This window comes from Bos javanicus, chromosome 12, assembly GCF_032452875.1.
Source record: "Bos javanicus breed banteng chromosome 12, ARS-OSU_banteng_1.0, whole genome shotgun sequence".
NCBI lineage: Eukaryota > Metazoa > Chordata > Mammalia > Artiodactyla > Bovidae > Bos > Bos javanicus.
Genome location: NC_083879.1, coordinates 84,666,566 through 84,688,923, shown reverse-complemented (window position 1 = coordinate 84,688,923; position 22,358 = coordinate 84,666,566). Strand labels below are relative to the sequence as shown.

Here is a 22,358-nt window from a genome sequence, read left to right as displayed (position 1 = left end):
GCACAGTTCCCCTGTCACAGGTCTCCACCAGAGCTGTAGCAACAGTGCAACCTCCCAAAGACCATTTAATCAGGTTTCTTGAGACAGATTCCACACAGTAAGTATAGCGTTTCAGTATATCATGTTCAAATGGCCCGGGGTTTGGAACCGTGAAGATGAGGGTTTATATTCTGAGCTCAATTAAAGCTCTGAGCTTCAATTCAGGGTCAATACTTAGACGATGAGAATTATCAAGAAGGCATAGGTCAGTATCGAGACTGGAATACCGGGTGCAAAGCACTGAAACAGTCACAGCGAGGGCTCTGGGCACATTTGAAACAAGTTCTCACAGGTCGAATGCCCGAACTGTTCACTCTTCCCTCTGGTCTAAATAAAAACACGGTGTGTTAGGGGCAGAGATCCAGTTCACCCCTTTCATCTGACCAGGGCCACGGAGTGCCTTCGGTGTAAAGGTGTGGCCGGGAAAGCCTGTGTGTCAAGGACAGTGGGGTCTCTGTTGTCAGGGGCTGAGGTTCGGAAGGCAGTAGGAGTAGGGCTGGGTGACACCCCCTGAGGTTGTTGGATGTCATCGGTCCTGGTGCGTCTTACCCATGTCTCAAATCCGCCTTTAATTTTCTGCGTTCCGATGCTTCCGCATCCCTGCCTGGCTGAGGCTGGAGGAATGGTCTCTCCCGGGGGCACCTAAGTCCCAGGGACAGAGAACAACCACGACCACCCCAGACACCCCACCCCCCTTCTCCATCCCCTTTCCAATTCCCCAACTCCAGAGCACTGTGCCCCTGCTTGGGGCCAGCAGGCGACAACCACGGGCAGCCTCTGCACCAGAAGTCCCCGAAATCCTCCGAACCCATCAGTTCTGGACATACATGCCTCGCCTCGGCATTCCTTCCCAGGAAACCCAGGAAACGCTCAGCCCCCCAGCTCCCTTCCTCTGTCTCCTGCCCCACCCAGGAGCTTCTCCGCGTGGTCTCCTCCACTCGGTGTGCAATCTGTGAGGACACGCACTGTCTTTCAAGGGAAGGCCTCTCCTCATTTACTTGCCTATTATTATTCCCATATAATCAACATACTATGCTTACAACTGAAGTATGTCTATCTAGTAGTTTTATATGAATAACCATAAAAATCTCTTAAACCAGGGCACTTCCCTGGTGGTCCAGTGGTTAAGACTTCACCTTCCCACGCAGGGGGTGCTGGTTTGATCCCGGGTTGGGGAGTTAACATTCCACATGCCCTAAGGACACCACCACCCCCCCCACCCCCCGCCCCAGCAAAACAAACATAAAACAGAAACAGTATTGCAAGAAATTCAATGAAGACTTTTAAAACTTTCCACATCAAAAAACCTGTAACACAAACAAACCAAAACTCCATTGATTCTGAAGTTTGCAAGATGCTGTGAGAAGAATGCAGGGAGGTCTCCTTGCCTCCGCAGATCAGGAAGCAAAAGCAACCGAGGAAAACGACGACAGCACATTCACCACACCACGGGAGAACAGAGTTGCACCCTTTTATTGGCACAATAACTTGGCAAAGGCTGGTATGAATAAAAAGTTCCAAGATGCAAGACACGCCAGTCCCAGGCCAGCAGAAGTGCACGGAGGAGCGAGGCGGGCGCATCACCACAGGGGCGAGGTCTAGCGGGGCGAGCGGGCAGCGGAGCTCAGAGAGGACCAGAGTCTTGCGCCGCATCACTGCTCAGACCAGCCATCTCAGCCCACTTGCCGGTACCCTGGAGACCTTTGAACGGCTGTGTCCCCTGCATACCCTTCAAAGGAGGGTGCATCATTTCCTGTAATCCCTACTGAAGTCAGAGGATGAGATTTCAATAAAACGCTCACCATCCATGTGCCTGGAACACAGGGCAAGGGAAGGAACTGTCTCCCGATCAATGAATGAAACATTCGAAGACATCGGACTCGAGCTGTAAGTCGACAGAGCTTGCCACGGCGAAGCTCAAACAATAAGGTCCCAGGAATTTCAGGTACTTTACATCAAAAAAAAAAAAAAAATGTAGAAAAAAAAAGTTCTAGAAATGATTTTTTAAAATCTGTATTTTGAAGAAAGGGAGCACCACCCATGGCATAAAATTATAAAATACAGTAACAAACATGTAAATCATTATCAGGATTGTAATTCCCATAAAACACAAACACCTACAGAGAAATAAACCCTATGTCCTGGAGAGTGCATGAGAGGCAAATGACTGGGGGACAAGAAACACGCAGCAGGACCGTATGAACACAGGTGTGCGGTGCGGGGGCGCCGTCTGCACCAGCCTCGCCGTCTGCACCAGCCTCGCCTGCGGTCCATGCTGGGCCCGGCCTTTCCCTCCCCACCTCGGAGTAGCACGGCCCGGGGACCACGGAGTCTGGAGGCTAGAGGGTATCCCCACGGAACGGGCGAGAGCGCACACACACACACAGGGAACCGCGAGCATCTGACCGGGCTGCCTGTGCTTTTGTGTGTCGGGGCAGCCTCTGTCCGTGAGCTTGGCACCCTCGGGCGGCCACCCCGCGAATCTGCAGCTGGCCGTCACAGGGTGGAGTCCCAGAACTCGGGGGGCAGCCTGCGGCAGGGGGCCCCCTCGGGCTTCCTGCACGGAGGTGGGGGAGGCGCCCGGGGCTCCCCGGGGGGCAGGATCCGGGGCCAGTCCCCCCGCTCCTCGCAGAGTCTCCGTCTCCAGTCCAGGAGCTCCCGCAGGGCCACGCTCTCATTCTCCGACAGCCTCAGCTGGTGGATAACCTGGGGGAGGAACGCAGGAAGAAAGAGGAGCATCAGACACAGCGCAAGAGTGAGACAGAGGGCAGGGTCAGCGTCAGACGCTGGGGCTCCACTGGCTGGGGAGAGATTTTGAGCACCCCCCGAGACCATCCCAGCTCTCCTGCCCTGGGAAGTGGCATCCTACAGAGAAGCTGACTTCTAAACAGCAACCATGAAGCCAGAAAGCAATGCATCACGGGTTCAAGTACAGAAAAAAATTCAACCTCGGATTCTAGACTCAATACAAATGTCCCTCAAAACTGAAGGTGAAATAGAAAATGTTTTTGGACAAACGAGAACTAGGAAGTTTCACTATCACAAGTCTTGCCTGTTGTGTGAACCTCAACAAAACAGGCATGATGGAAAAAAATGGAAATTCAAGAGGGAAGTGAGGACCCTGGAATTGAATACATGGGTAAACGTAAGTTATGTGTTGGGAATGTTACAGACTTTAAGTTGTACATAGAACAACACACCAACAATAGCTGCAAAAGTCAGGAGGGGTCACGTGGAGCTCAGAGGCTCTGAGGTTCTAGCAGTATTAGGAAAAAGACAAAATTAAAACAATTTAAGATGAAAATAGGGTTTCCCTGGTGGCTCAGTGGTAAAGAATCCACCTGTAATGAGGGTTTGATCCCAGGGTCAGGAAGATCCCCTGGAGGAGGGCATGGCAACCCACTCCAGTATTGTTGCCTGGAGAATCCCATGGACAGAGGAGCCTGGTGGGCTACAGTCCATGGGGTCGCAAAAGCGTCAGAAAAACAACAACGATGATGAAATAAATGAAGATTCATGCTTTATTTCCTAGTGAATGTACAAAAAGAATAATGATAGAATGTGTAATTAACAAATTAATATGAAATAATAAATTTCAATTAACCTAAACGAAAGTAAGGTGCGATATATATATATGCAGAAAAATATGTGTGTATATGAATACATATATACAGGAGAAGCTATATATATATCTAGGTGAACATTATATATATAGGTGAACGCATACATGGACATACAGGTGAATATATATCTATGTGAACATATATATAAATGAAGGCCAAGTCCTCATGAAACGGAGTTGAGCAGAACAGGATCCAAATCCCCACCCAGCAGCTGGCGCTGCTCCTCCTCTGCGGCCGGCTGGCGTGTGCTGTGCTTGCTTCCACGCTGGTGTGACCACACACCCCTCCTCCTATCGAGCACAAAATACCTCCATTCTACAGCTCATCTCCATGCGAAACTCTTTTCAACAGCTTTTCACAATGACCACAAATACAGACGAGCTGGGCAAGGTGTGACCCTCGGCTGAGACCTTCGTAACAGGGAAGACCGGGAGACTGAGTCACTCCAGACACACCCTGACCTGCAGGGAGTGACTTGCAGCAGCTGCTGATCTGAATGAGGCTTGTGGGGAGGGATTTTGACAAAAAAATGTCCTAAATCCCCTGAGTCATTGCTTCACTGCGGAAAACAAAAAAAGCTCTCTATCCTTTCAAAGCTTCTCAACGTTTACTAAAAATATCTGATTTCCCAAGCACATTATAAAAGGTGAAACCTATACACACAAGGCATTAGAAAGCACTTTCTTAACGAGTATATCGATGTCTTGAATAATGTAGTGGGTACAGAAGAACACCATCTTTGAATCAACCACCAAGAGCTTTCTATGCTTCCTTGATAAGCAAAAAATCGGACTGATGTTTGCAATAATCAACTAATGCTCAGAATAAACCCTCTTATTGAGAGATCCCATGAAACTTGATTCTGTATCACAGAGATTAATAGGTATTGAGTAAAATCTAATAGGTATAGAAAGTTGCCAGAATGGCATAAATGGGATACTAAAATATTAACATTATTGATCTTCATTTTAAAAAAACACACACAACAAATCTTCACAGGTTATATCTTACACGAAGGTTAAAATTCCGTGTAAGGACAAGTGACAGGTCACTGCTGTCAACACAGTGAAGTTCAGAGGGCGTTTTAAAATGATGACCTGTGAGACAAGAAACAGACGATCAGAAGGTGAGAACGGGACACCGTGCCTAATGATCCCTAACCTGATTTATTTAGATTTATTAAATGTATCAGGCTATGAGGCACAAAGGCTGTATGTGTCACAGTGAAGGAGCTTTAATATTTTAGAATAGCGAGCACATGCAACTATGAATGTTATTTAAATGGTGGCCAAGCAATACGTGAAGAATAAAAAGTATCTGCAACGTTATCCAGCACGGTAAAAACATCTAAATCACTTTTATCATTCTTTAAATTTCATGCCCTATTGGTAGTAACAAAAACTCTTAAAACTTCTCTTATTATTTGATATTCCACAAGTTAAGTAACATCATTAATGACACAGAATAATACACGTATTATCATTACAAAGCCAATAATGGCTTTGTAAAATTTTGGCTTCAGTGTTGAAAGGGAACCATTTCTTTCCAGGAGGAGAAGTGACCCTGGGGGTTAAGGATGTTGATGTTTCTGGGAACCTGGAGTCAGCTGGCATCACCCCAGGCCTCACTGATCCTGACACGTGGAGGATAAAGGATGGCATATTGGTGTCCTTTAAATATCTTCTCATTGCTGTAAAAGACATATCTCCAACCCACGCCACCACTTCAGACAGCTACTTCCTTACTTATTTTCTTATCTGGCATGTTTTATAGAATAGTGTTTGCACAGACAATCATTCTCTTTCCCAGAACCGGAAGGTAAGAGTTGTAGCTGTGGAAGTAAGAACGGTTCCACACCCAGCGACCTCTGCGTTCCACGTGGCACCACCCCTGGGCTGCATGAAAATGACCAACGCCCTGTTTTTAAAGAAACTTCTAGACACATCAGTCACGTAAGCGTCTTAACACGCTGCATGTGGCGTGGAGACGGAGGAGTCAACAAGAGTTTGACTCTTGTTATTAAGTTTTCCTTTCTTTGTTTTTACCATTTACCTGGGAAAAGGGGCTCTATGAAGGAAGGTCTGGAGAGACTTCACAGAGGTGGGAACTTTCAATCTGAATTTTGAAGAAACGAGAGGGGCATCAGTAGAACAGGGGAAGAAAAGACTGGGGGAGGCATTTTCACACGGCCGACGCAGACAAGCACCGTTTATGACACTGAATGTCCTTCTCTAACAGGGAGTCACAAATCCACGGGGATTTGGACTCTGGTATGAGCGGGGATGTGATGGTTGACCAACCAGGACTCTGCAGCCAAGGCGTCTGGACTGGAATCCTGAATCTGCTGTCTGATGACTGTGTAACCTGGAGCAAGTGCGTTGGCTTCCTCATCTGTAAGTGGATTCCAGTAATCACACCTCAAAAGGACAGGTGTGGGCTACTCCAGTGCCCTAAAAATGTAATGAGCGCTCTGTGAATGTGAGCTGTTATGACTGTGTCATTGCTACTAATAACTGCTTGACTTGAGAAAATCCCTAAACTTTCTGGTTTATGGTTATCCTCATGACTCAGTCAGATAATGTTACATGAAAATAATTTGTGGCCCAGCTCAAACGGTAAAGAATCTGCCTGCAATGTAGGGGACCCAGGTACGACTCTTGGGTTAGGAAGATGCCCTGGAGAAGGGAACGGCAACCCACTCCAGTGTTCTTGCCTGGAGAATACCATGGACAGAGGAGGTTGGCGGGCTACAGTCCGTGGGGATGCAGAGTTGGACAGAACTGTGTGACTAACAAGGAAAACAATATAAAGTAGTCTTCTCCTTCCTTATTCGTAAGATCTCAAAATAAGAGCAACACTCTGGATTTATAACATAACTGTGACATACAGGACTCTAAACTGACACATGAATGATCATATTCTGAAGCCATTTCCCTGTGGGCTGGGATCCTCATCCTTGAATGAAATCTTTTCATTTCAGCAGGTTTTTCAGAAGATTTCTTCACTGAAACAAATCCTTAGAAAATGACACTAATAACTTTATATGGGGAACAGATGGTTGCTAGACTTAACATGGTGATCCTTTCCTAACATATGCAAATAGCAAATAATTAGCCCTGACACTAACACGGTGTAGTAAGTCAACTGCATTTCAGGTAAAGCAAAAAAAACACCACAGGGAGAAACTGGGCTCTCTCCAATCTTTGTGACAACTGCATGCAAATCTAAAGTTCCCAGCTAAAATTTCAACAGAAAAAAAAAAAAAAGAAAATAGTGTTAACTAAGACACTGGTGAATAGGACCTGGAGAGTTTGGTATAGGGGGTTAGAAATAATGTTTTCTTCCCATTTTTGAGAAAATCTTGCTTATTAGGTATTTAAAAGTTTAAGACATGAATCGAGACTCAATCCCCCCACCCCCAACTCCAGAATTATAAACTGTTTTGTGTCCTCTAATGTCTTCCCTGGTGGCTCGGTGGTAAAGAATCTGCCTGCCAACTCAGGAGACAAGGGTTTGATCCCTGGGTCAGGAAGATCCCCTGGAGAAGGAAATGGCAACCCTCTTCAGTACTCTTGCTTGGGAAATCCCATGGACAGAGGAGCCTGGCGGGCTACAGTCCACGGGGTCACAAAAGAGTCGGACACGACCGAGCGACTAAGACAAACAACAGACACAAGGCCATGCTTGTGCGTATGTGTGCACATAATCGTGCTGGACACTTTGCGACCCCATGGACTGTAGCCCACCAGGCTGCTCTAGCCATGAAATTTTCTAAGCAAGAACACTGCAGCGGGTTATCATTTCCTTCTGCAGCGGATCTTCTACACCCTGGAATCAAACCTGTGTCTCTTGGGTCTCCTGCATTGTCAGGCGGGTTCACTACCAGCTGAGCCATCAGCGAAGCAACAAAGAATGTATCAGTTCAGTTAGCTCAGTGCCTCAGTCATGTCCAACTCTTTATGACCCTATGGACTGCAGCACGCCAGGCCTCCCTGTCCATCACCAACTCCCGGAGCCTATTTAAACTTATGTCCATTGAGTTGGTGATGCCATCCAACCATCTCATCCTCTGTTGTCCCCTTCTCCTCCTGCGTTCAATCTTTCCCAGCATCACGGTCTTTTCCAAGGAGTCAGCTCTTCACATCAGGTGGCCAAAGTACTGGAGTTGCAGCTTCAATATCAGTCCTTCCAATAAATATTCCAGACTGATTTCCTTTAGGATGGACTGGTTGGATCTCCTTGGAGTCCAAGGGACTCTCAAGAGTCTTCCCCAAGACCACAGTTCAAAAGCATCAATTCTTTGGTGCTCAGCTTTCTTTATAGTCCAACTCTCACATCCATACATGATTACTAGAAAAACCATAGCCTTAACAAGATGGATCTTTGTTGGCAAAGTAATGTCTCTGCTTTTTAATATACTATCTATGTTGGTCTTAACTTTCCTTCCAAGGAGTAAGCATCTTTTAATTTCATGGCTGCAGTCACCATCTGCAGCGATTTTGGAGCCCAGAAAAATAAAGTCTGCCACTGTGTCCAATGTTTCCCTATCTATTTCCCATGAAGTGATGGGACCAGATGCCCTGATCTTAGTTTCCTGAATGTTGAACTATAAGCCAACTTTTTCACTCTCCACTTTCAGTTTCATTAAGAGGCTCTTTAGTTCTTCTTTGCTTTCTATCATCAGGGTGGTGTCATCTGCATATCTGAGGTTATTGATATTTCTCCCAGCAATCTTGATTCCAGCTTGTGCTTCTTCCAGCCCAGCGTTTCACATGATGTACTCTGCATATAAGTTAAATAAGCAGGGTGACAATATACAGCCTTGACGTACTCCTTTTCCTATTTGGAACCAGTCTGTTGTTCCATGTCCAGTTCTAACTGTTGCTTCCTGACCTGCTTACAGATTTCTCAAGAGGCAGGTCAGGTGGTCTGGAATTCCCATCTCTTTCAGAATTTTCCACAGTTTATTGTGATCCACACAGTCAAAGGCTTTGGCATAGTAAATAAATAAAGCAGAAATAGATGTTTGTCTGGAACTCTCTTGCTTTTTCGATGATCCAGTGCATGTTGGCAATTTGGTCTCTGGTTCCTCTGCCTTTTCTAAAACCAGCTTGAACATCTGGAAGTTCACGGTTCACGTATTTTTGAAGTCTGACTTGGAGAATTTTGAGCATTATTTTACTAGTGTGTGAGATGAGTGCAATTGTGCAGTAGTTTGAGCATTCTTTGGCATTGCCTTTCTTTGGGATTGGAATGAATACTGACCTTTTCCAGTCCTGTGGCCACTGCTGAGGTTTCCAAATTTGCTGGCATATTGAGTGCAGCACTTTCACGGCATCGTCTTTTAGGATTTGAAATAGCACAACTGGAATTCCACCACCTCCACTAGCTTTGTTTGTAGTGATGCTTTCTAAGGCCCACTTGACTTTACATTCCAGGATGTCTGGCTCCAGGTGAGTGATCACACCATCGTGATTATCTGGGTCATGAAGATCTTTTTGTATAATTCTTCTGTGTATTCTTGCCACCTCTTCTTAATATCTTCTGCTTCTGTTAGGTCCATACCATTTCTGTCCTTTATTGTGCCCATTTTTGTATAGCAGACACCAATTAGATATGAAGACGGAATGTACGTGATATAAAGACTGACTTCTTGCAAGTTTTTGCATCCCTAAGTAGGAGATTTATAATTTGTTCACTTACTGTCAAGGGTTAAAAAAACTCACAAAATCTCTCACAACTCAGAGGGAAACACAACATGATGTAAAGGCTTAATGAGGTTTATTACATATATATCTACTTACTAATTTTTAATGGTTTTCTATTGTGTCATTAACAGAGTCCTGTGACATGAACTAATTACAAAATGAGATTCAAATTTTCTTCACTTCCTGTGGCTATGCATTTTTATGAATAATATTAATAAATGTAAATTAATAATTTGCTGCTGATTTTTACCTTAAGTCTTCCCCTTCTAGGATAAAAATAATCTTTGTTAAATAATTCATATGTAAAATCATGTTGCTGTTCATTTGTCACAGAATTGATTTTCCTATTGACTGTTCACCCAAAGGTGAAAAGAGGCATTTACTGACATTTATGGAAATTAAGAGAAGGAAGCGGCTTGGCTGACTGAATACCGAATATTAGCGTTTCAAATGCAAATCCCATTTCCACTCATGCTAACAAGATGTTGGAGGAGAAAAACAGTACAGAATGAAATTCAAAAATCAGTTTGTAAAACCAAAGTTTACCTAAATAGACCCCAATGATATGGCTTAAAATGAAATGCCCTTTAAAAAGTCTTTGATTAAAGGGGTGTATATCTCCATACATTTTGAAAAAATTAAAAAAAAAAATCTGAAATCGAAACAGCATTTCTCCTTCAGGCAGAAAAAGAGTTGATCCTTCTTAATTCAGAAATAGTCATTTATACAGCAATCCAATTAAGTTCATTCTTGCTATCTTGTTTCCTGTTTTTGCCTAAGGGTTAAAAAAGGGAAAACAACTCTTCCAAGGAGAAAATTCTATTGGAAATAAGAGTGTGTCTGGACAGCAGGCAGTGAGGGAACAGAGGGTTTTAACTTTTTACCTTAGTCGTGCATGTTGACCTCTTAAAAAAATTAGCCACTCTCCTTTACTTTTATAATAAGTAATATGATATTCGGAGAAGGCAATGGCAACCCACTGCCGTACCTAACCCTGGCAAATCCCATGGACGGAAGAGCCTGCAGTCCATGGGGTCACTAGGAGTCAGACACGACTGATCGACTTCACTTTCACTTTTCACTTTCATGCATTGGAGAAGGAAATGGCAACCCACTCCAGTGTTCTTGCCTGGAGAATCCCAGGGACGGGGGAGCCTGGTGGGCTGCCGTCTATGGGGTCGCACAGAGTCGGACACGACTGAAGTGACTTAGTAGTAGTAGTAGTAGTAATATTATATTGGAGCACACTTAATATAATTTAAACAGCCATTTATTTGCATTTTGCAGCTGATTTTAAGTTCATAGCTAAGAATGAAAATGGACTCTGATGACCAGATGCATGCTTTGTTCCTACTGATGGAAAGTTATGAAATAGAAATTCATGACTATACATCTCATGAGATAATTAATCTGTGACATTTCAGAATATGGATTTTATATGAGCTCTAGTGTCTTACCTCAATTCACTGAAAAAACACGGCAGCACCAGTATAACTGCTCTAAGATTGTAGCAAAAATTAATAACATATATTTAGTGCACATTTACAGTGATGACATATAGTAATGGGTTCAAGAACTGAGAATATATGGAAAACCATAAATCCATGTTATTGGAAGCAGAGAAAGTAAGAGTGCCACAATTCCTTTAAAAATATTTTTCCTGGGATTAAATGGGAGACTCACTGCAAGGCCCAGGAATTATATGGGAGACTCACTGGAGGGCCCAGGAGGCATTATTAAGGACAAACAATATGTTGGATTTTCTCTCTCCCCACAGGCATTATTAAGGACAAACAATCTGTTGGATTTTCTCTCCGAAGGACGTCTGTTTATACACTTGGCTTGTTCAAAAATCTTCCAAGCCACTGCCTTTCCCTAGCACCTACTTTAGTAGGTGCACTAAACAGCCAAGTGCACCTGCCTTAGCGTGTCACAGAGAGCCCTGTATCTCCTGACCACACTAATCACTGCAGCTTTATCATCGCTCATCTTCACACAGACTCTGTGCCAGTCTAATGAGAGGCGCCCGTCCGATTACAGAACATGCTCTGTAACCCGACGTATCTTCTCTGTAACAGCCCCAGTCTGTACACCCAGATATGGAAGCTCTGCAGTTCTCAAAAGCCCATTCCAAACATCAACTTTGTGATCTTGTTTTATATTCTTTTTTTAACTTTTAAAAATTAAAAAAAAATAAATTGGAATATTTACAATGTTGTGTTAGTCTCTGCTATACAACCGTGTGAACCGTCTGTATGTGTACATATGGCCCCTTCCCCTTGAGACTTCCTCCCACCTCCGATCCCACCACTCTCGGTCATCACAGAGTCACATGTTATCCTAGTAAAAAATCTCATAACCATGTAAAATAAGCAGGTTAAGGATTGTTAGCCCTCTTTTCATAGATGTTGAAATTCATCTTTAAAGCCCAAACTCACTTCGCCAATCAGTGGTAGAATCTGGATTCAAATTCAAGTACATTGAGTTTAGTCAACCTTCTTAACCACACTGACTTCCAAGTTTTTCCTGTCTGCTAGTCAATGAATGCACATGCTTTCAACAATTACGAGACAGAAAGTGCTGTGATGGGTTTACAGGACTTAGAAGCACACAATATGACCAGCTCCCTCAAGAGGCTTTCATTCAAAGTGAGTGATAAGATGTAAAACTCAGAGAGTTAGATGAACAAACATGCGTAAACAGGACATCAACGCAAAAACCGCATGAGGAAGCACAGCATTAATTGGCCAATAAATTGCAGATACAGTGACTGTGGCTTCAAGACTGCAGAGATGCCACTCATTTCAAGGCAGCATGGCCAAGAAATATCTACTGGGCTGCGGGATTTGTATTGGAATGAAAGGATGAGTCAGACACTAAAAGAAGAAAGGCTACTTGAGTCAAGTGAATCAGGAACTCCGTCCATCCTTTTGTTCACATCTACACTGACAATGACCCAGAAACGCAGGAGACAGAGAAGCACTCTGCCATGTGGTATGCAGCTTGAGACTTAGCTCCAAGCTAGCAGTGGAGAGGGAAGTCAGAAGGGAGGCAAGATGCCGGTGTGAAAGTAAGCAAAGCAAGGTCTCAACCACGGCAGCTAAGTACTCCACAGCCTCCAGACGACGAGGTTCACGTCCAAGGACGCTCACCCTCACTGTCCAAACAGCCAGCACCCCCACTTGCATCAGTTCATAGGGCACAGCTCACCTGGCAAGTTATTCATTTCTGAAAATATTTTTTCTGCAAACAATTACAATCTGTGTGTCATAATATTAAACATTATTAAATAAGAGTGAGAAAAACCACTTCATGAAACTGAATGCTAATAAAACCTTTAGCCCAATTCAAATAGATTTTTTAAATCAACTATAATTAGCCAAAGGGTACAGTTTAGCAACTCCATGGACCGTGAACTTAGTGCATGGGGGAATGATCTCTGTCCTCAACCTCGAGTCTCCCTCCCAAGTCTAGCTGCCCACCAGAGCCGCCCACTTGAGAATGAGAGAGAAGACAGGCAATCCTTTCTAATCATGAAATGCACAAACAGGTCCCGAAAGCATTAGACCGTTTCTCCAGGGCGCCCAGTGTATTACAGGGGCTGATTTTGTCCCTGATTAAAATCAAGTCTATTGATTTTGAGGAATTTCTAAGTGACCAGTTGTTAAGAACTGCAAGCTTCTGTTTTACATATGTATGACTTGATGGGGGCACTAATGATCATTATTTTGTATTAAAATGTCTGATAAGTAACATCCCAGCAATTCTATTATCAGAAGATATCAACAGGCATTTTTTTTACTATCTTAAATAATAAAGATTGCTAAATAATGGAGGTTAAACTTATTATTTAACTTTATAATATTTAACCTTATAAAGATTAGGTTAAACTAATTATTTATAGTGCTTAATTAGGTTAGGTCTGTCTAGTCAAGGCTATGGTTTTTCCAGTGGTCATGTATGGATGTGAGAGTTGGACTGTGAAGAAAGCTGAATGCCAAAGAATTGATGCTTTTGAACTGTGCTGTTGGAAAAGACGCTTGAGAGTCCTTTGGACTGCAAGGAGATCCAACCAGTCCATTCTAAAGGAGATCAGTCTTGGGTGTACTTTGGAAGGACTGATATTAAAGCTGAAACTCCAATACTTTGGCCACCTCATGCAAAGAGTTGACTCATTGGAAAAGACTCTGATGCTGGGAGGGATTGGCGGCAAGAGGAGAAGGGGACGACAGAGGATGAGATGGCTGGATGGCATCACCGACTCCATGCATATGAGTTTGAGTAAACTCCGGGAGTTGGTGATGGACAGGGAGGCCTGGCGTGCTGCAATTCATGGGGTAGCAAAGAGTCGGACACGACTGAGTGACTGAACTGAACTGAATTAGGTTAAACTTAATTAATGCTAAGTCACTTCAGTCGTGTCTGACTCTGTGCAACCCCATAGACGGCAGCCTACCAGGCTCCCCCATCCCTGGGATTCTCCAGGCAAGAACACTGGAGTGGGCTGCCATTTCCTTCTCCAATGCATGAAAGTGAAAAGTGGAAGTGAAGTCGCTCAGTTGTGTCCAACTCTTAGGGACCCCATGGACTGCAGCCTACCAGGCTCCTCTGTCCATGGGAGTTTCCAGGCAAGAGTACTGGAGTGGGGTGCCATTGCCTTCTCCGAAACTTAATTAAGCACCATAAATAATTCTCAGTAGCAACATGTAAAACATTAGGCCAAATAAATGATAAAAGGTATCTATCTGATGTTTGACAGAAAACAACAAAATTCCGTAAAGCAATTATCCTTCAATTGAAAAAATAATAATTTTTTAAAAAAAGGTATCAATGTCTTTTACTCAAGCTGCTATCTGTAACTGGCAAACCACAAATACCAATGGATGACCCCAAAGAAGTATATTGCTCATGTTAAGGCTAAAATGGGTATTTCTGCTCAGTAGATGACCTTCTACATTGTTGTGACTGTACTTTGCATCTTCCAGGGTCTTGGAATATTGTGCAGCCAGCTTTTGGATGGGAAAGGAAATGGAACACTCATAGCTGAAGGGAGGTTTGTAGGAGTCATGCCTGGACAGAGTGCATATCACTGTGGCTCCCTTTCCATTGGCTAGAACTCAGTCACATGACTGTTCCCAACCACAAGGATGCTGGGAAATGTAGTCTAGCCAGGTGCCTCAAAAGAAATGGATTAGGTGGGCATTAGGTCTGCCAGGGTGCGATGTCTGGGGTGAGTGACAGCGTCTTTAAGATATAATAGAGAGAAAATAGGGAAAGGAAACCAGATGTCAGGAAGCATTAGGAAGAAAAAGAGACAAGATTTTGCCAAAGTTGGCAACATAAGAGAGCAAATCTCTTTAATTGAGACTTCCTTCCCAAAATAGATAATAAAAATCACCTGCAAGTGTATAAAATTAACTTAAATCCACTAGGGCTTCAAAATTTAGGCTTTTTATATCATTGACTTCATGAAACTTCTTCCCAATATCATAGTTCATCTGTTTTAGAACCTATTTCTGGCAGAGTCAGAAATACGAAATGACAGTTTCAAATAATAGTGTAATCAAAGAGATCAGCGAAGAATCAGGCCCTGGAGGTCTTCTAAGGTCATAAAATAAATTCCTTCACTGATGTGGGCTGATTACGTTTTAGCACCATGGAAAACTTTCTGTTCCTTTAGCCTAAATTTTTCTTTCAAAGTTGTCAGATCCCATTAATATACAAAGCATCGATAACCTCAGATACGCAGAAGACACCACCCTATGGCAGAAAGCAAATAAAAACTAAAGAGCCTCTTGATCAAAGTGAGGGAGGAGAGTGAAAAAGTTGGCTTAAAGCTCAACATTCAGAAAATGTTGATCATGGCAATGTAAGATCATGGCATCTGGTCCCATTACTTCATGGCAAATAGATGGGGAAACAATGGAAATAGTGAGAGACTTTATTTCGGGGGGCTCCAAAATCACTGCATATGGTAATTGTGGCCATGAAATTAAAAGATGTGTGCTCCTTGGAAGAAAAGCTATGACCAAGCTAGACAGCATATTAAAAAGCAGAGACATTACTTTGCCAACAAAGGTCCGTCTAGTCAAGGCTATGGTTTTTCCAGTGGTCATGTATGGATGAGAGTTGGACTATAAAGAAAGCTGAGTGCCGAAGAATTGATGCTTTTGAACTGTGGTGTTGAAGACTCCTGAGAGTCCCTTGGACTGCAAGGAGGTCCAGCCAGTCCATCCTAAAGGAGATCAGTCCTGAATATTCATTGGAAGGACTGATGCTGAAGCTGAAACTCCAATACTTTGGCCACCTGATGTGAAGAACTGACTCCTTGGAAAGACCGTGATGCTGGGAAAGATTGAAGGCAGGAGGAGAAGGGGGTGACAGAGGATGAGATGGTGGGATTGCATCCCTGACTCGATGGACATGAGTTTGAGCAAGCTCTGGGAGTTGGTGATGGACAGGGAGGCCTGGCACGCTGCAGTCCATGGGGTTGCAAATGTCGGACACAACTGAGCGACTGAACTGAACTGACTGAACAAATAACAAGTCAGAATATCTGGGGCCCAGGTTCCCAGGGGTCAATATTCCAATTCTCTGTTATTTTGGGAGGAGTGGAATTATTTGTCTTGTATCTCCCACTTACAGAAAATGAAAATACTTGCCCTTTACTTATTTTCTGAGCAGACCAAGGTTTCCAAAGCTGGTTAATTGTTTTAAAGAAAGACAATGCAATACGATCATAACTGGTATTTTACATTTAGCCTCTTGCTAGAGTATGTAACTTAACAGCTCCCCTTTTCTAGCACTAACATGTAACTCATGGTAATTTCTATTGCTCTTCATTAAAACATGCAGTAATATGTAGATTTATTCCCTTGCAGCCTCGCTGACCATCTCAAGGTCCAGGCTGGTTGTACGCAGGGTCTCTGCTCCTTCCCACCTGAAGGGCTCCCCTGACCCCAGCCTGGCTGACACTCTGACTTTCTACTTTATCTCTGCTCAGCAAGGTTTTTGTTTTGTCATCTGATTTAAAATTGCAACCCAACCCAACCTTCCTCCACACCACTCTTGTCACTCCCAGCCCTGCTTATCCTGGCTTCTTTCTTTAAAAAAAAAAAAATATTGAAGGAATGAGAAATCAGAATCATGACTATGTTTTTATAATCTTTGGCCATGCCACACGTGGGATCTTAGTTCCCTGACGAGGGATCGCACCCGTACCCCCCTGCAGTGAAAGAAGAGTCTAGACCCCTTGACCACCAGGGAAGTCCCGTGACCAAGTGTTTAAAAAGGAGAAAGGTGACCTGCAGAGACATCATGAGATCTTTCTCCTTTTAAAAACACAGTCACCAAGTGTCCTTCAATAGTTCAGTTTGGTTCAGTCGCTCAGTCGTGTCCGACTCTTTGCGACCCCATGGACTGCAGTGGGCCAGGCCTCCCTGTCCATCACCAACTCCCGCTGTACAATGTACAATTCTGTACATTGTAAAATGTACAAAAGCACAGTCACAATTCTGCTCTCTCATCCTTTTCATACTTCTTAAAACTGAATTTTCCTCTTTGATGACAGTCAATGTCTTCACCGGATAAAAACATCATGCATTCGAAACATCTAGGTTACACATATGGTACAATTCTATGAAGGAAACATGTAAAATATGGAATTTATTTTCGTTATTTTCCAAGTTTCTATATATCTCTACAGGACATGTTCCTTCTGTTGAAAGTGCTGCCGTTTAAACTTCTACCATCCAATTAATTTACTGCCTTCATTTCTTGCACATAATCTGGAAGTCATGAGGTGTGCATACAGATTTCCTGAAACCTCAGCTGTGTGGAAGCATGCTCTATGTTAGGTCTCCCTTGGTTAGTAGCTTATCAGTGAGATACATATGATTCCATTTGAAATGGTTGTCTAATTTCTAATTCCCAGCATGTGTTTTAGAATCACGCCTTAACAATTAAAATGAAAGGTGTCTACATTTTACTGTTTTATCTACCACACTGATTCTTTTCCCTGCCACAATACATTTCAAGCAGTCCATGTGACAAATAAAATGGATAAAGAAAGAAGGCATTGGGTTTATTGAGTGGTCTGCAGCTCTTCATTTCTTTGATATGTGACATTACAAAAAGGTTCCTTTGATGGTTCAGTAAAACAAACCACATAACAATTTGTTTCTTGATGTGGATCAATTGCATATTGATTCTGTTCGGGCTTTCATTGGAGGCTGTGTCGAGAGGCAGTAGATATTTATTAAGCTCTCAGGCACTGGATGGCCACTATTCTATCAGAAACCATCTACAATTTCTTACAGTGAATATCTGAATACATCAGATAGTAAGAACAACTTTTAGTGCTCTTTATAAAACCTAAAGGATATAACAGAAGGCTTGGCAAGAAATACGATAAATGGAATGAAAATTACAGATTGTAATCCATGGCATATCACTGTGAGGGAAGGAAAGAGATGGACTAGGAGTGTGGGGTTAGTAGATGAAAACCCTCATATAAAGAATGGATAAAAAACAAATTCCTACTGGCTAGTACAGGGACCCTATCCCAGCTCCTGGGATAAACCATAATGGAAAAGAAAATTTCAAAAAGTATGTATGTGTATAACTGAATCACTTTTCTGCACAGCAGAAATTAGCACAGCTTTGGAAATCAACTATACTTCAATTTAAACAAAATAGAGAATAGAAAAATAAAATTAAAAAAGAAACTTGTGGCTCTAAAGTAAATTTTATAGATAAGGAGAATAAAATCAAATTTGTGTGCCAGTCAAAATTCTTCTTTGTAAGCAACAGAAACTAACTCTCACAGGCAGAAGCGTTACTGGAAAGCAAAGTAACTGGGCATGAATTTAAGAAGGGCAGTTTTGGCACGTGGACGGGACCCAAGGTGACCGCAGTGGCTTGTGGTCACAGACACGGGCTAACGGCTGTGGCCCCTGGAGGGAGCCATCACCCCCAGGTGGCCCCCCAGGGGTGACATCTATCCTCGACCCTTCCGTTGTATGTCTGGTAACTCATAATCCGCAGTGGACAGACTGAGTGCGTGTCACAAGGATCTGTCCAGCTCTCCAAGGAGGGGAGGAAGGTGAAACCTCTCTCCTTAAATTGTCACTGTGGTCAGTGAGCAGCTGAAAACACAGCCACAGATGGCCACTACAGCCAGTTAAGACTTTTACCTTGATCCAAACCACTTTCGGTTTGATCTTGACCCAAGTCTTTCAGAAGACTTTGCCTTCCAAATTTACGTAAAAGCCAGATGCCACCCCCATCACTTTTAGTGAGTTATGGCAAGTTTCTTCTCAGAAACAACACAGAGGATCTTGACGTCCATTCAAACCCTGGACTCTGCATTTTCCCTATGATCTCTGGCAAGCTACTAAATCTATTTCTTGATTTCTTTATCTGCAATAATGTCCAGACATTTTATCTTCCTTAAAGGGATTTCATTAAAATCACTGATGATGTTAATTAAAATACAGACATCCTCAAAGAGGAATTCAATTTTTAGTCAGCATTTAATTTTATTGCTGCATGCCCAGTCGGTTCAAGGCAGATTTTATAGAATTCTTACTTAATTGCTTTACTAGAAAATCTAGAATGCAAGATGCCTGATGTGTTTATATTTCCTCTATAAACGTCACCCAAGAGGCATTTGTGCTGAGATATGTGTGGTCATTCAAGGCAGAGCTCCGCCTAACCGTGCTGGGCATCTAGCACTGACCCACATGTCTTGCCAAGAGAAAGCTTGCACCAGGCATGCAAGAAAATGAGCTTGGTTTTCCATTTCCTTAAAAAAAAAAGTACTATGAGATAACTGGGGGTTGCCTGCCTTTGAAAATAAGCTCTCAGTGAAAGCTGGGAATGGAAAAGTATTCCCAGGACTTCCTTGGGGTCCAGTGGGTAAGACGCTGCCTTCCAATGCAGCGGGTGCAGCTTCAGTCCTTGGTCAGGGAGCTAAATCCTACATGCTTTGTGGCCAAAAGAAAACACACACATAAAACAAAAGTAGTATTGTAACAAATTCCATAAAGATTTTAAAAATGGCCCACATCAAAAAAACTCTTAAAAAAAAAAAAGACAAAACAGAAAATTAGTCCTGGTGACCTCTCCCATCTCTCTTGACAACCAAATCAGTGGAAGACCAGAGGGAAGTTGCCAAGATGCCTCTGTTAACGCACCTTCTTTCCAGATGAACCCTCTTCTCTGTGACCCACAGCACAGTGGAAGCCCTGGGAAGGGCGTCTCTATTGCTGTGCTCCAGCACATAGGAGTCAACCCTTTGACAAAAATCAAGCCGATGTTCTGTTCTTTGCAAGCAGGTCCCCCGTGACTTACCGTAGATAAAGCATCTGTGATGTTTACAAGGTAAAATAAGTGCATCTCTGAGGAACAGAGGGGAGATCAGCACAATCTATTATTGCAAGCAATCAGCATTTTTTTTCTATTTCAATGTCTATATATCAGCGTAAGTGATTTCAGTATATTGCCTACTGTAAGATTTATCTTTAAGATTAAAATTATTGATTTTTCTCACTACCTCATCAGTGTTATTTAGAAAAATCTCAGTTGATAATATAACTGTGCCTATATAATGTCAAATATTCTGATGGAAACTGGATCCTTAGCTGGCTAGCTGGTTTCATGGAAACATCTAGATACTTGACTTTAGATAATTTTAGTGTAGATATCTGACATAGCAAAAGTTGTAATGCAACTTCATACAAGATAATCTTGTTGCTAAAGCAATGATCTTTAATATATCAACAGTACAATCTTTAATACATTTTTGGTTGTGTACCACCTTCAAAGCAAAGTCATATTTTTTAAAGACTTTATTTTAAAACTGAACATAAAAAGCACACTAAACTATTGATATAAATCCTTTTTCTTTCTACAAATGCTAGAGTTTATTTTTAAGTGATAATCCTCTTTCTTTTGGCAAACTTTTTGAGGCCAAACACATTATGAATACATGTGAAATCACTGAAGCATAGCAAAACAGTTTTGTGAGCTGTAAACTCATTTTGATTCTGCAGTGTTCTGATGATGGGATAGTTTGTAGATGCATTTGGATTATGTGGGATTTGAGGTGCTAACTGAGAGATAATGGCCATAAAACTACATGGGCCTCAAGCATTTTATGTCCAAGATGTCACTTAAAGCCTTCTTACTTCAGCTGAGGTCAAATGCAGGAAATATGAAGACCTTCAGTGACTGCAATGTTCTCGTCACCTGACGGTGACTCTATAATGCCACAGATAAAGTATGTCTATAATGCTTCATTTAAGACCATTTGTTAAGTTTTATGCGTTTTGGACATTCTTCTTTTAAATGTTATTCACTCAGTCATGTCCAACTCTTTGCGACCCTATGGACTGTAACCCCCCAGGCTCCTCTGTCCATGGGATTTTCCAGACAAGAATACTGGATCTTCCCGACCCAGGTATCGAACCTGGGTCTCCCACACCGCAGCCGGATTCTTTACTGCCCGAGCTACCAGCAAAGGAGCAGAAAATAAATAGGAGTCAGCCAATACAAAAGAGCGAGAATGTTGAGAAGAAACTTAAGGCAGAGTTGGAAAAAACTGTGTTCCCTAGTCCAGCGGGAACAAACGCTCTTGGTCACACCTTCACGAAACTCTTCTTGTCTTTTAGCTCCAGTTATCACAGCAAAGGTGAGCATCAGAACATCGAGGGGTCCTTACCTGAGTGGTGTGACTCTCTCTGTGTCTCTGAAAGGAGGAGGCCCCACCCCCAGACAGCCTGGAGAATCCGTCCTCTTCAGGTAATCCTACAAGGGCAACACAGTGCAGCCGTTAAGTTGCGTGTCCTTTCCTCGAATAAAGTAAGTCAGGAGCTTATTGAACAAACTGAAAGAGTGACATTCCACAGACTGCAATGAAGGCCAGTAAACACTCGATGAATAACAAAGTCCTCAAAGCAGCTTGGGAATACAGGCATTGCTGGAGGCTTAGCTAAGCAAAGAGGAAGTGTGCTGGCCAAAAAAAAAAAAAAAAGATAGAATGATAGAGAAGAAAAAATGTCACAATAGCAGAGAAGTAAGCAAAGAAGGCCTGAAGGGGAGAAAGGAAACTTTTCTAGAGGCTAAAAATAAGTCTGATGAAACTCTGATGGGGGAAAAAGAGAACCTTGTGGACAACGAGGGTGAATGGGTTCCTGGGGTTGCAGTTTGTGGGGTCGGGGCAGTTAACAGGGGAAAAATAAACCTAAAAACAAATCACGAAAAAGCAGGGGAAGGGTGGGTGGAAATCTAAGATCAGACGCAGGCTGGCATTTCCGGGGAGCTGGGTGAGCAGCAGTCAGGAATGAAATGTATGGCCAGGTAGTGGGGCAAAGCTACAAGCTTGGGCTTCGTGTGAAGGAGGGGTAGCAACTGTGTGAAGGGGACACGGGGCCCGTGACAAGCGAGCTTAACGTCTGCTTCTGGAGAATTCAGTTCACTGGACTTCTTACAGAGACTGGGGACCTGGGCAAGGAGAAGAAGGCCGTGACCCACTTTTTAAAACTGAATTATCAACTGGAGGATGGCTCACAGAATCCGGACGGAAACTCAGCTCAGCGAGTATCCAAACTCAGAACCAAGTCAACAGCAAGACCCTCTTGACACAAGGCCAGCCAAAGAAAGTCAGGGAGTATCAGAGTGCCCTCTGGGTCACAGCGCTGGGAGACGCGATCAAGAGCCAAGAGAAGTCCTGCATCTGAGGATCTCAAGTCTTAACGGGAATGATTCTTAAGAAATGGAATCCGGAGAGAAGGTACTGACAATCCTTCGTGCAGGACAGCAAAGGAGACACAGACGTCAAGAACAGACTTTCGGACTCAGCGGGAGAAGGGGAGGGTGGGACGATTTGAGAGACCAGCGCTGAAACATGTATGTCACCATCTGCAAAACAGGTGACCAGTGTGAGTTTCATGTAGGAAGCAGGACACCCAAAGCCGCTGCTCCATGA

General features: G+C 43.2%; 1 protein-coding gene across 3 annotated transcripts in view; it reads right to left on the bottom strand.

The window, feature by feature from the left end:
* Positions 1 to 1,493: 1,493 nt before the first annotated feature.
* MYO16 (myosin XVI) overlaps positions 1,494 to 22,358 on the bottom strand; it is a 517,433-nt gene continuing 496,568 nt past the window's right edge. For all 3 annotated transcript variants that reach the window (XM_061435364.1, XM_061435363.1, XM_061435362.1), the window contains exons 34-35: positions 21,093 to 21,178; positions 1,494 to 2,745 (exon numbers count right to left, since the gene is read on the bottom strand). In XM_061435364.1, coding sequence (XP_061291348.1) covers positions 2,536 to 2,745; positions 21,093 to 21,178 — 296 coding nt within the window. In that variant the 3' untranslated portion in view covers positions 1,494 to 2,535. The remainder of the gene's footprint in view (positions 2,746 to 21,092; positions 21,179 to 22,358) is intronic.